Genomic DNA, 15,222 nt, shown 5'->3' on the forward strand with positions numbered 1-15,222 from the left:
CAAACCAATAGTATATATTTATTTATTTTACAGTAAAACCAACAATCTTATGTTATATATGGAGAATAAACAAACACTTAAAACACTTAAAACTTAAAAATGTGTATTTGTATTTCTTGAGTTCACAGTGTTAAATTAACAGAATTATTTCCTCTGCCACACAGGTATAGAGGTCTGTCTAGGTGCTACACCAGTTGAGCAAGCTTGAAAATGTGTGGATGATTTCAGGCACTCTTCAGTGAGCTTCAGACAAACAAAACAGAACTCCACCTTACAACGAAGGCAGATGATATTCTTACATTGAGTTTTGTTATGCTCCACCAGCAAGCCACAGGTGGGACAGGCACGAATGCAGGGACAGCCAGTGACACCCCTCACATCGTTGAAGGTGATATGTAAACAGTTTCTCAGTGTTTCTAGTGGCTGATTGATGCAGCCATAATTTTCACAGCGGTCTGAACGTGGAGCCGGACCTCTCCATTCCCTCAAACACTGCCAGCAGAACATATAAGGCCTTTTTTTGGCAGCTGTGCATGTTGTGCATTCAACACTTAGTTCGCTGAGATCAGCTCTCACCACGCGAGACTTGCAGCCAGGACACTGTTGAGTGAAGTTATACATAATGAGATGTTTTTAAATTCACCCTTTTTTCTAGGAACAGTTTGTGAATAGAGTATATAAATACTTACTACTTTGACATCCAAGTAATCCTGTGCAACATTACGGAAGAGTGTTTTTTCAAAGTACTCCATTTCTTCTTTAGTTAGAAGAGCCATTTTACAAACCTCCTCAAACGGCCACTCAACATGACAGTCAGTTTGGCCGCACACAAATCTGCACTCACCCTTACATATTAAAAAGAAACAAAAAGAAGAAGAAGAAGAAGAAAACCTTGTAGAACAAATTCAAGAGCATCTGTCAATCTGCTCCTGCTGTGATTAACTCCTAAAAATAACATCCCTTTCTTCATTTAATGTATTTCATCTATCAGCTAATGATTCATGTTCTGTTTTTTTTTTTACTACGAAACTATAATTTTACACTAACATTTCTTTACACACTGCATTTTACAGTAAAGTGCAATTAGTTAAATGTCTTTGAATTTCATGATGAAGGTGATGTTAACAGTGTACCTGGTCCAGCAACCTGCGACACCAGTTGGTGAGAGACATCGGAGTGACGGCATGACCACAGGACATCTTTGCTCTGAGAGACTTGAAGTCCTCGCACAAAACTATGAGACACACAAAAACAAAGAGAGCAAAGAGTGATACAGTAGATAATCAAATTAAGAGCTTTAAAAAAAGTCGTTGTACATAGTGGAAGCTCTGTATGTTAATTTAAATTAATGCCCAATTATGAAATTTGGCTACTTACAATCTAAATCATCATCTCCATTCACAAATGTAAGTGTTCTGTCTCGAGGATCATAACACTTCTCCCTTTCAGTTGTCAAACTCCTACCAGTCAAAAAGTCATTACGTATCTGCAGACTACTTGCAACTTTTTCCTTGCGTTTTTTCTTCTGTTTACTAGACAGTTTATTTCCCATGTTGACTCTTCGCTCTCCTGTGAAATAATAACAGATGGCAAATCCGTAAAAAGATCAGGTCTGTGGAGTTGCCTAATTCTGCCTCAGACTTGTTAGTACTTGTTGCATCCACTGGTTAGGGCTGGTTAAGGTTGTGGGTGGGTTCAGGGTTAGCCAATCAGAGGCAGAGTAGGGGACATGACTCGATGCAAAGCTTGGGCGAGTTCAATCTCAAAACATTTTGAACAGGTTTGCTATGTTTCCGTTTTCATCGACGTTTCCTTGAAACAATGTGCAATGTTGCACAACAGTCTTCAAGGTATGTTTACTTGTTTCTGGGTGTGTCAGACGTGTTACCCAATCTGCAGCAACAAGTATTAAATAGGCAGTGAAGTGCAGTGCACTTTCGTACACAACATGGTGTTCAAGGCACCACCGTTTCCTTTAAAATATCTGAACTCGGCCCTGTTGTACATCAAATGAAAATAGTTGAAACTCTCTTCTATTTTTTTTTTTTTTTTTTTTTTTTACGAAACTGATATCAGTCTACATTATCCATGATTCCATGGCTCAGTAGTTTTATTTTTTTTTCTACTCTTCCTTGAAAATAACCGCAGCATCCTAAATTGGGTTTACCCAAGAATGAATCTACGCTAGATAGAGTCGTCTCCTCTGAAAATAATCAATTAATCATGATTGCAGCAATCTACACTGTTAGAAAAAGAGTTACAATGCAGGCCCATTTTTGTTCCCTGAGGTACAAACATAGCAAAAGTTCCCTTAAAAGTACAATGATGTGCCTTAAAGGTACAGTAATGCGCCCTCAATTGCTGATTAGTGGTACATTGTGGAATTCATAAGGTGTAAGGTACATAGTTGTACCACAAATAATTGTACCTTTCTGTTTAAATGTAAAAGCAGGAATTTGTGGATATGCACAACAAAGACTTGTGTGGAGATTTATGTGGAAATATAAATGTAATCTCACTCAATATAGAATCACAAGTTCATCTAACATATAAATATTCAAACTTAATAACTCTCAGTAATTGTGATATGTGTATTAAACTGTTTGAAGTTTGGCAAAATCAGCATTCCTTTTTTGTGAAGTGACCCTCTAAATTATTATTTTTTAAATCATGTTAATGTGGGATAGTTTTTTTTAAATTGAAAAATGGCGTGGTGGTGTTTTCATAAAGTACCAGCTTAAACAAACCCTTTTACATCTCATTTCAATGAAACTAAAAATAATTGTTGACGCTTTGTTGACGCGTTAATGTTTTGTTGAAAGGATCTAGCTACAGACTAACGGTCAACTCGGCGGAAGCAGAACTTATGCTCGTGGAAGGATACGTGAGTGAACTGACACTGATCCAAACAGTGGGAACTGAATGAAAAGTTGGAATGGCACTTGCACAATTAACCACGGATGATTTGGTCGTAGAGTTAATTCGATCTGAAATAGAGGTCACTGAGGAGGAGCAGAGTAAATTCAAAGGTGGGTTAAGTGGATTTTAATCAGTGTTTGTGGTGTTAAATACAGTGTTGAAAATTAACGTTAGCACCTGCCAAATGCAGTTCAAACTCCGTCACCCACATTAACGTTACATTCGACGTTAATGTAACATTAACGTTAGGTTAACATTATTAGCTAGCTAGTAAGTAACTTAGTTAAAACATTTAGCTAGTTTTATATCCTATATGGTCATTCTACATGTTTTCTTAGCATGCTAACGATACTTCAAGTTCACCATCGAGCTAGCTAGCAAGCAAGTACCGTTAACGTTATCTGCACTGCCAGGTTGGGCGTCTGCTCTCTCCCCATAGGAAAACAATGACTCTGACAAAGTCTTTAGACTGGTTTGAAATTTAACACTAAAGAAAGGGCATTTTGGCGGTATTGGCAGTGTTTCCTACAGAATTAGATTTAAATAAGACGATTCTCTACGACGTTAACTACATTTAAGGTAACGTAATAAAGTTGGTCCAACTGTGCGCACGCGCAAATTTTAAATTCCCACTGTCATTTTCATGAACTGACTCATATATTACACTCACAATAACAATGTAAATATAATACCTGCATAATTTGTTCTACCATTAATAAATAATCCGAAATTATGTTTTCTGGAATTATGCTAGTTTAGCCGAGTTAATTATTCCACTTGCCATCACTTTCTGTGGTATTATTAAATTAAATTTGCATTTTATCATTAGTCAACTGTTTAATTTTTACACTGTTAACTAGTTTTGTTATACTGTTTATGTAATTATGTATTTTGTGAGAGTAATGTACATTGTTTCCATGGAGACCTTTGTGTGTAGCATGGGCGCCCCATAACAGTCTACATGTGCTGTCTCCGTGAAACTTGCTGGAACTGATCTTTATCCTGTGTTACCAGATAAACGGCAGGTTAAAGCCAAAGATCCACGCGTGTTTCACTTTTCTACACAACACAACCACTACACTAGCATGTGACTATCGGTAAATTACTTATCCTGTGAATAAAGTCTATTGTCGTTAAAATATATAAACATTTCTGTGAAAATACGTAATTACAAAGACTAATGTTATAAAACAGGCAGCTGATGCTGGTTCTCCCTGAACTGCCCCAACAACATTAGAGGAGCGTGACTTGGGCACTTACTACTGTGGTGGTTAACATTGCTGTTTTCCTTTTTTAAATTTTAGATAATGAAGTTGATGGAGAAGCAGTGGACTGTGGATTGACTGAGAGGATGGGTTCATACCTCTGAAGGATTGTTTAAAAAGCAAGCTAAATTCAATCAATTTGTTCAGCAGTGGAAGGAAACCGTGACTCTAACCCTCGAACCTGTCCCGATACAGTCAGGGCAGGCTACAGTGGAACCAAGGTAACTTAATGTTGTGTGATTGTTGTAGGCTTAAGCAAAACCATGGAAAAATAACTATCTATAACTAGTGTAGATCTCCATGGACCGTTAACCTCTTACATTCCAAGCATATTTGGGGGAAACTCTGCTTAAAACAACGTACCCCTATTTAAATGAGTGTAATTCCAAAACTACTACTACTACTACTACTTACAATGTAAGTATGGCAACCCAACTGGATCATGGCATTTTAATGCAAGTTATTTGTATGTCTGATGTTAAACCTTGACCCTTTTTTGCATTGTTACAGGTTTCCGTCCAATGACGACTATGTGAAAGTGTGCAAAGCCCTGTTTTTGAAGTACCCTTTCTTAAAAGACAAGAGGGCAATGGTTATGTGAGTTGACAGATTATTTATTTGTTTATTCTACCTAGAGTACTAATGCAGTCAAGCTAAATTATGTTTCCTGCACTTTGATGCACAAATTGTGTTCCCACCTTGTATTTTCTTTAAATACATGCCTCTGATGTCAGTTTTCTGCGTGAGGTTTGTATGCCTATTGAATTGCCCCATTTGCTATTCTTTTAAACAACATACCTGGCACATGTCTCTCAAAAGAAAGTTCAAATATGAGCGAGGTAGATGAAGAGGTGAGAAGAATGAAACAGAAATTTGTTCATCACAATAAGCCTTCGCAACAGGAAGAAACCACTTGCAAACGAACCAAGACATCAATGGTCAGAGCATCTTCTCTGTTTCTCTATAGATTTGTGTACATTTAATTTTGTGTTTTACACGCAATTTTTCATAAACATTGGAAAAGGGGGAAAAACTGTCAAATGAGCAATAATGTTTCTCATCCCTCTGTGTCGTAGGAGGTGGATGTTATTGGTGAGGATGCTACCTCAGTAGAAAACCATGTAAAAGTCCTGCAAGACCAGTACCAAAAGACACTCGCATTATGGAGGAGCGGATGTTGAGGACATTCGCTTGGAGAAGGCAAGAGATTGCTAGTGGGATGACTATTGAAGACGGCATTAACAAATACCCATTCCTGAATAGTCCGTGTGGGGTTTGTCTAAAACTTTTCATTCTCTACATTTGTGTTTGGTAGTTAATATTCAATTACTAATAGTTTGACTTTTTTAAACAAATTATATGTTAAGCTTTCCTGTTGTTTGTGCTGTGTTGCAGCTATTTCAGGAAATGAAGATGGCTCGAAGAACCTCATACCTACAGTGCTGAAATTGACTCAGAAGAAATCTCCTCTTGCTGATCTGGCTTCTGAGGAAAGAGAGGCTGCCCTCACTGAAGATGTTCCTGGTAAGTGACTCACTCATGGGCTGATTAGCCCATGGTCACCACTAGTGTTGTGGGGCTATATTTATACTGAATTTCTCTTCAGTGGTCAGACAAGATAATGCCTGCCCAACCAAAATGCACTATACACTCACTTACATTACATACATTTAAAAAAAAAAAAAAATGTATTATGTTATTTTCCAGGGATTGATTTCAGAGCTGCGATATGCTGTTGCTGATCCTTTTCAGGGAGAAACATGACATTCTTGTCATAATTGGGGAGGTGTGTAACTTGCATGCTTATTTTTTTGTTTACATTACTTCACTCTGAGACTTGCTATCAATACGCTTGTCTGATGAAGAAATGAAAAATGGTACAGATATTTATAGTAGTGTTAATGATAATAGTCGTAATGTTAATGATTATAATAACAATAATAGCAATAGGACTAGTAACAATAGTTGTTGTAGCAGAGGGTGTCGAGGCATATTTACGGGAAGCATAAAGACATTATATTTCCTGTAGGCAGACATGCCAGTGCTCATAATATCCAGTAAACAGTAGTGGGGGAGGAGGAGCAGGGGCCCAGTGATGCTGTCAATTCTCCTGCACTTCCTGATATGAATGAACTGTTGTTGCAGTTTTGAGAGAATCTTTTGGGCTTCATTCTGAAATCTAGAGGGAAAAAAAACCTTCCTCAGACTGTTCAACAAGAAATACTGAATGATGTAAAGTTTTTGTTTGACTTCTTTAAAGAAAACTTTGATGCATTTCTTAAATATCATCTTGAGAAAAATGACTTCAATGTTGAAACTTGTCCTGAACTTCTGCAGTCCTCTGACTTTTTTTCAGAGGCATCAAAACTTGTTAGGTCTCCATATATGCTGAAAAACTATTGTAAATCAAACCTCAAAATGACTGCATCTCTATGCACTGAGAGATTCAAGTGGATGTAAGATTGGAAGCTACTCATTTGTACCTATTTGTGATGTACTTCAGAAATACTGCTCTCATGAAGATGTTTGGGATTATATGCAGACAGAGCAAAATAGCAAAAGAGATGTACATGTTTTAACTGATTTTGTTGTTGTCCCATGTTTTGACCGTTTTACTATACTGTTAGAAATGTAGGTTCAAAGTACTGTTCACAGCTAAAACATATTCATCTAGTTTTACTTGTCCGTTACTGTCACATCAAACAGTTTGGTTTAGACAAAATTTTGAAACCATTACTGGATGACCTTGAGAAATTGGCATCAGAGGGACTGACCGTCATCCTGTTACAGTCTCTTCCTTCAGCTCTTAAGCATTCAATAACTATTAGTGAGCGGTACAAACATATCAGTTTTCAGGACATAACAGAGGTAGCAATTAACAGTGTTAAATATTGTGTGAGAGATGTCTTTGTTGTGGGTCATATGCATTGTGAAAACATAGCTTTGTTTTTTCAGATCAAATTTTTTCTGAACATACATACAGATTGAGTATTATTTGGAAAACTGTTAATTCCTCTATCTTTCTGTCATAACTACTATGCCTGCTTGGTAAAATATGAACAGGACTGGACACTACTTGACCCTTTTGAAGTAATGGATTTTCAGGCTTGGGATACATACTGTGTTGATGATAAACTGTTTGTTAATATGCAGCATTTATGTTAAACTGTATTAGAGGAGTTGTTGATAAGGAAGGCAAATTCTAAGGCTTAAAGCCTGTTTTCTTCATCATTCAGCCTCATGTAGTTTATCCACTGTAATAGTGTGACTGATTGTATTGTTTTTAAAATGTCTTCTACTTTGTTATGGTCTAAAGTGTTTTGTTGGATCTTTTAGGTCAGCGAAAACATAATTGTTATCAGTGATGTGTATGAAATTGTAAGAGGGGGGAAAAATATGTTGCCATTGTTTTTATCCTCTGCCATACAGCTACCCTCTGCTATTGCTAACAGTTGTCTTTGACGTGCTGGTAGTTGGTCAGTGAAATGCCTTAAAGTTTTACTTGTACAAAAAAAAAGGAATATTGTCAGATCCTAAAACTATTTTATTTTTCGCTGTTACATTGTGTGTTTGAGATCTTGTGGATGAAATTGTTGGCCATTTTAAGGACTAAAATAAATGTATAAAATTCAGTTGGAAGTTGTCTTGTTTTTCTTTCACTTAAGGAGTCGTGTATGTTTTTTGCCACTCAAAGGTACAAAATGGCTTTGTCACTGGGGTGGTACCTTAATGAGACAGAATTGTACCTTTTCCAGAGCTACTTTGTTGTACCTTTTCTGTAAGGTACATACTTGATCCTTAAAGATACAATATTGCCCCTTTGAGGGTACAAATGAGTAAGGTACAAGTTTGTTCCTCTGACTAAAGGTACAAAAGATGTACCTTTTGCGCCCCAGTGATAAGTTTTTTGTTTTCAGAGAAACACTGAACTGAAACAGAAGGTGTTTTGATCAGCAGAAAAAACTTGCATAGTCTACCTGTTAGATTACGTGGTGCTAATTAGCAGAGTTTCAGGAGCGGGACCACACATCGCCAGCATTTCCATAAATACCCACACGTCCTACGTCCTCCCCTTCACCCTCGTATCCTACATGGCCCTCGCAGTCCACAGACGAACCATCGGACGCTGAATTATTCGGACGGACTCGAGACATCTTCGTCAGCAGACCCAGCACCAGAAGCCGAATTCTCTCCTCCGTCTCCACGCTTGAGACCCTGCTTTCTACAATCCTAAAGTCGGCCAGGGAGTGGGTGAGTCCAGCCTTAACGGCATCCACCTTCCACGGTCCACTTTCCTCAACAATCAGAAACATTGCACCCGAAGAATCCCCTGCCTCTCATCAAACAGCTGATCACAGGTCCTGGGTCACACAGTCTTCACGAACAATCAAGACACAACCTATAGCCACTCTTGATGTAATGTAAATGTAACAATTCCGATTTAGAGAACAGACAATACAGCAAACTTTTCAAGCTATCATGTCAGCGTGCCATGCATTCAGTTCCGTCAAACCCAGCTCCTTTCCAGGTGGCGCATTACGCACGCCGTGATGTCAGCACCACTGTTAAAGGGACAGTTCACATATTACCTCCATCTCAAGAGTGGGTGGTGATGGCGCATAGGGGCCTCCGATGCTTGCCTTTGGTGTGGGAGAGCTGGGTTCGATTCCCACTGTGTCCCTGAGCAAGACACTTAGTTGCTATAGCAATTGTAAGAAGTCGCTTTGGATAAAAGCATCGGCTAAATGATAGCAGAGAAGTCGGTACCAAAGCAAAACAGGACGTCAACCAACACCAGAATTCCAAGCCTCCACCTCTCATCGGGGTTGACCGCACCAGCAGCCTACATCACACAGGACAACCACATTGAGTCATCTGCACCCGCCATCCAGCTCCCGAAGTTTCAGGTACCCAGCACTGGGATATGCCAGCACCCCAGCTGTCTACATCTACCAACCACAGCAGCAGGCTTCATTAGGGGCCTCCGAACGGACAGCTGGACACTTCCAGCAGCTACAGCAGGGGGCCCCAGCACCGAACAACCTCAGTAGGGGCATTAAGCACTGGGATGCCCACCGTCAGCTCCCATCAACCACTAAGCTGTTTCGCGCTTACTTTGAACTAACAGCTGCTTACTTCGAGCAAGCTTACAGCCGCATCGCGCTTACTTCGAGCGAGCTAACAGTCGTTTCAAGTAAAGAGTCATTACCTAGCTAAGTTGTTATCTAACCACATCATTTCTAACATTGCTAACAATCGTCTTGAGCCCCACTCATTTCCTAGCTTAGCCATTTTCCAACTAAGTCATTCCAAGCAGTCATCTTCTAGCTAATTTGGTTTAAGCTATAGTCGTTTTCAAGTAAACATTCATTTCTTCTTAAGTCTTTCAAGCTAACAGTCGTTTACTAGCAAAACTAGTTTTGAGCTAATATTCATATCGAGCTAACATTCATCTCCAGATAACAATAGTTTTGAGTGAACAGCATTTCTAACGAACAATCGTTTCAATATAACATCCAGCTAACAGTCATTTCCATTCATTTAAACCATGTTGTTCAGAGCCATGTTGTCTCAACAGCAAGTCATTCCAAACAAACCGCAATTTAAACTAAAGTTGTTTTGAACGAACAGTTGTTTCAAATTAAAGGGCTCTGGCACAGGGATGCCGCTCACTCCCAGTCATCACCAATTTGACTGCATCAGTCAGTTTGTTACATAGAACCATCCAATTCGTGGTTGAAAACAGTTTCGGGCTAGCTTAGTCGGGTCATTAGGCACCGAGATGTAAAAACCCCTTGCAGCCCACATCTATGAATCTCTGCAGGTCGCTCCAGTCTGGGATTCTGGCACCGGGATGCCAGGATCTCCAGCATCTCATCTTACCAGTCCAGCAACTACAGCTAGAAGCTCCGGCACTGGCACCCAACGTTCCTCCATAGCCCTAACAGAACCAAGTTATTTCCATTTCTAATTTTGGACTTTCCTCTTAACCCGTTACGCTGCCATCAGCTAATCCTAATTCTTCATCTCCCGTTCTTCATCTCCATCTCCCATTCTTCAGCTCACTAGTTTACCCAAACACATTTGTAAACTACACAATATCTCGTTCTTCCTATCATGCCTTTTCCTCACCAACTACTAAACTAAACTACTACTACTAAAAGATCCCTCGAAGGGCTACCCGAAAGGGAGAACATCCACCAGGTTGAGGGAACTCACTCCGAAAAGTTGCGTCCACCTTCTCCATACACTAAAAGGATTACATGGCCATTATCCTAGATTCGGTCCCCAAGTCAGAGGCACAGGTTTACCAAAAATCCACACTGCTCCTAAGCCACAGCTTGCTTCAGTGGTGTAACCAGGGCACACTCAACCACGCAACCCTAACATGCCTCCCAAGTTGTTCCCGGTCTCATTCTAACCCATTGCCGCCGCTCCAAGCTCTCTGTTTTCTCCAACCTCCAGGTTCCAAGGTCTGCATAGAAACAGCAGGTCTTCCCAAGACCCTAGATTTCTAGGATTCACTCTCAACACAATCCATCTCACACATTAATCTGGATTGAAAGCCCATGCAATCAGCATTCGATCACCAATTCCTCCTCGCTTTGGCTCAACCTTCGCCAACGGGACCGGTTCAACTTTTCACAAACAACCGTGACACCCCAAGATACCAATCTTACCCCACCGCCACATATTCTGCAGGTTTTTGGGGGTTCTACAAAGAAGACTAATTGCAGGAAAATGGTCCCCGAAACTCTACTACCAACAGCATAGCCCTCTCTCGGGTTACAGGCTTGCTTCGAAGAACTCACCGTCACAACAAGCACGACACAACCTCCCCGTCATTCAATCTCGTCACCACTTCTCATTACACCAACACGCCCACAGTGGCAACAAAACACACTCCACTGAAGTCCATCTTAGCGGAAGCACTGGCTTCCAAACGCATTCCAGCATAACCCAACTTCTTAGAGGCACTCAACGTCAAGAGACATTTCAAGAACCCGGCAGCCTTCCTCTTACAGCAGACTCTCCGTCCAGTCTGCATCCACTCCATATGCACCAGTTACAGCATCCCTCACTTGACTTGAACCTTAACCGTCACGTCCACGCTCGCTCTCTTCGGTTTCATTTCAGATTTAAGTTCAGTCATCTCTGAACCCTCTAAGACCCTCGTGAACTAGGGAAATCTGGCGCACAACCATGCGAGATTGTCTGAGACTGGTCTAGTAGCTACTCAATTCTGGTTCTACCAGCAGGTCCGCCAAAGGTACTCTTTCACAAGGTATTCTCCCATCCATTACTTCAGTCACTCCTCCAGGATCTGAACTAACATTCAGGCTACAACGGAGTCATTCCCGAGCATCCAATACAGATCATGCACACCGTTCTTGTAAAGCGTACCACCACTACACTAAGATTTCGAGATCCCAGTTCACCCAATGTTCTCTCAAATAACTGGAAGCTTTTGGGGGTCCGTCATGCCCGGGTGCTACGGTGGATTTCCCTATCGTAGCTTCCCCACAATGCTTTCTAATGTCTATTCAGCTACTGCAAGCTTCATACATCTTCTGTTCGTTACTCAATAAATCATTTAATCATACCTGTTGATTGTGGTCCTTGCTAGTGAAGTGGTGCTAATTAGCAACGTTTCAGGAGCGGGACCACACATCAAGCGCGTCATCGCCAGCATTTCCATAAATACCCACACGTCCTAAGTCCTCCCCTTTGCCCTCCCACCCCTTTCTCTGTCCTGCCTCCTGATCTTCTTCATCCTCTCCATAGGTTTATAGGGGGTCCGTCGTGCCCGGGTGCTAGGGCGGATTTCCCTATCATAGCTTCCCCACAACGCTTTCTAATGTCTATTCAGCTACTGCAAGCTTCATATATCTTCTGTTCGTTACTCAATAAATCATTTAATTATACCTATTGATTGTGGTCCTTGCTAGTGAAATTCTTTTTGCAGATAAAAAAACAAGAACAAGGATGTGGTCACAATGGTCTGATTGGAAAAAAAGTACAAGAATGTAATGTAAATATTTGTTGTTTTTTTTAGGGCCCGAACAGCGACCGCTGTGAGGTCCCTATTGTGTTTGTTAGAATTACTATTATTAGGGCCTGAACAGCAACCGCTGTGAAGTCCCTATTGTAATCGTTAATTATTAAATTATTCTTCTTATTAGGGCCCGAGTATGAAATGTGTGAGGACCCTATTCAAATTGTAAGGATTATTCTTTCTTTCTCTCTCTTTCTCCCAAATGAATCACACTTTTGAAGGCCTAAATGTCCCCAAAAACTCAACAGACTTTGCAGACATGTGAAGTCTGGTGAAAAATTACGTATTTTAAGGGTCTCGCACATGGGTGTGGCAAAATGGCTCTATAGCGCCACCTGCAAAGTTGGAAAAAATTAGCCCCCGCGCCTACTTCAACCTACATGTGAGAAATTTTCTGGGGACATGTATCAAGACACACAAAAAAGCCCCAAGAACCCATACCCTAAAGTCAAGTCAGCCATTTTGAATCGAAAGTGTGATTTTAACCTCTTTTTCAACGTTTACAGGGTGCGTACTTTAACAAACTCGTCCTACAGATTTAGTCCGATCGACTTCTGGAAGTCTTCTGGACCTTCTAAAGGCATTGACAATGAAAAGTTGTGCTATCTGTGAGTTTTCGTCAATGGCCGTGTCTGTGGCGTGGCTTCCAAAATAAGTGATTCGCCATGAAACAGGAAGTTGTTTTAACTTCAGTTTGCATGCTCAGATCTACACCAAATGTTACATGTAGGATGAGAGTCCCACCCTGAACACATCCGTAATGCCAATAAACACACAATGTCATAGCGCCACTTTCTGGCAACAGGAAGTGTCAAGTCTTAGGGGAGAATGGGGTAATGTGAGACATTGGGTAATGAGAGACACCCCCTGCTAGAGTGTGCAAGAGATCACATGATTCTGTAGGTTAACTAAGGCCAACTGATCTTGCCACAAAGTAAAATCTTATAGCTAATAATGAATTGTATTTGTATGAATTATGCAATTATTCACAATATAAAAATGTAATTGTTGCCCAGCAATACTATAAATAACTAACATTATTTATTTTCAGTCTTACCTTTCCCTTCTGTATTTCTGTATGGATATTGTGTCGGCTACTCCCCACAGCCCTCTCTCCTTCTTTCTTAATATCTCTCTCTCTCTCTCTCTCTCTCTCTCTCTCTCTCTCTCCTTCACCCCAACCGGTCGAGGCAGATGGCCGCCCACCCTGAGCCATGGTTCTGCTCGAGGTTTCTGCCTCTTAAAAGAAACCTTGCCTCTGTCGCCAAGTGCTTGCTCATGGTAAATAATATTACAAAGTGTATGGTCGAGACCTGCTCTATATGAAAGCGCTAGGAGATAACTGTTGTTAAATTGGCACTATATAAATAAAATTGAATTGAACATAATCTGGATAATAGATATCCAGGCCACAAAAACACTACAAAATTTAGACACGAAAATACTTAATAATGATTGACCTACCTCCCTCAGCTCATATAATGTCACCCAGTATTAACATAATTTAATATAATAAATCCTGCAGTATACATTTATTTATAATAACATTTCTGAAAAGAATTAAGAATTAATTTAGCAAGATACAATTAGACAGACTTAAAAAAAAAATCAAACCATGTTGTGTTTTTTGATTGTTGTATAATCACTCCAGCTACTGGATTTGTCACCACAAAATAATTTTAATGATTTAGCTTGTTGAACAAACTTCCTGCAACACAACAGTGATTAAACCTGCAGCTTCAGTGTCACATGACAAGGTCAGGTTGGTGGGATTAGTGGCAGCCAAGATAAAGGCGTAGGCCTACAATAAATGTAAAGGCCTTAACTTTAAATACATTTTCTTTTCCTTTCTTTAGTTTGCTAAATAAAAACACACATTTATCAGTTAATTTAGCCTACTGGATTAAATGGATCTTGTGCTTCTTTATTACTATCAAGCCAAGAACCATCTACTTCAATAGTGTGCAAAGTAAGTGCTTTCTTTATAAGTGATATTACTGGCACCAAAGGAGCAACATTCTACTCTGGAAGTAGGCCAGATTCACTATAAGCACCCTGTCTTCACAATTAGTACACATAGCTGCTAGAAACCAACAAAGATCGATCTCCTATGAAATTTATCAACATCTACAACACAAAGTGTTTTCTGAGAAACACTGAACTGAAACAGAAAGTGTTTTGATCAGCAGGAAAAACTTCACGGAACCTACCTGTTAGACTACATTCGTTCCACAGGTAGAAAAAACAAGAACAAGGATGTGGTTATAATGTTCTGATTGGAAAAAGTTAAAGTGCAAGAATGTAATCGTACTGCATTCTGCTTGTGACTTAAAAAAAACCCAAGTAGCATAGCACTAATGTTTTCATACAGACAGACACTGACTATACTGACGACTTCAGGACTGGTTCTCAACTTGGTTCGTTGTGTGCTGCTGCTGCTGAACAGTTTTCTCTGCAAAAGGCAAAACTTTACAAGGTAACACCACGTTTTGTTTTCTTCTTTATCAAAGTTACAAGACGCATTCTTTAGCTACGAAATTTTAATTTAAATGCAGTCTTGTAGGCTATAGGCTGTCGGTTAATAGTAGTTGTAGCCACATCCTCCACTAAATGTTACTAATTCATTATGTAATGTCCAGCTGTCAGTAAGTATTACCAGATTTTCCTATTATCTTTGTTTATAACTAAAGTATATTTAGTCCTGCTGGTTTAAATTTAGCCTATTCCAAGCAGTTATTTGTTTAAAATCTGTGCAGATATTTTTTGTGCTTTTATTTACAACAATCGGTGTGAACAGTGTTAATCATTGTTTGGATTAACTTGGTCGACATTATACGAAATGTCTGTGTATTGTAAAATGTTCTGAATCATGATTTGTATTTTTTTAAATTGTTGCATTAATGCTTGTTTTAAGGGGCACAAGATACCACAATACCTTAAATGCAAGACAGACTCTTTGTGACGTTTAATAATTTTAGTTTG

General features: G+C 39.7%; 1 protein-coding gene across 1 annotated transcript; it reads right to left on the bottom strand.

The window, feature by feature from the left end:
- Window positions 1–144: 144 nt before the first annotated feature.
- LOC123966723 (probable E3 ubiquitin-protein ligase ARI5) lies at window positions 145–8,497 on the bottom strand. Its single transcript, XM_046042850.1, has 5 exons — window positions 8,236–8,497; window positions 1,378–1,569; window positions 1,134–1,234; window positions 690–845; window positions 145–600 (listed from the first exon to the last, which is right to left on the bottom strand). The coding sequence occupies exons 1-5, from the start codon at window positions 8,495–8,497 to the stop codon at window positions 145–147; spliced, it is 1,167 nt and encodes a 388-aa protein (XP_045898806.1).
- Window positions 8,498–15,222: the final 6,725 nt, after the last annotated feature.

Source organism: Micropterus dolomieu, unplaced genomic scaffold (genome assembly GCF_021292245.1).
Source record: "Micropterus dolomieu isolate WLL.071019.BEF.003 ecotype Adirondacks unplaced genomic scaffold, ASM2129224v1 contig_14112, whole genome shotgun sequence".
NCBI classification, from domain to species: domain Eukaryota; kingdom Metazoa; phylum Chordata; class Actinopteri; order Centrarchiformes; family Centrarchidae; genus Micropterus; species Micropterus dolomieu.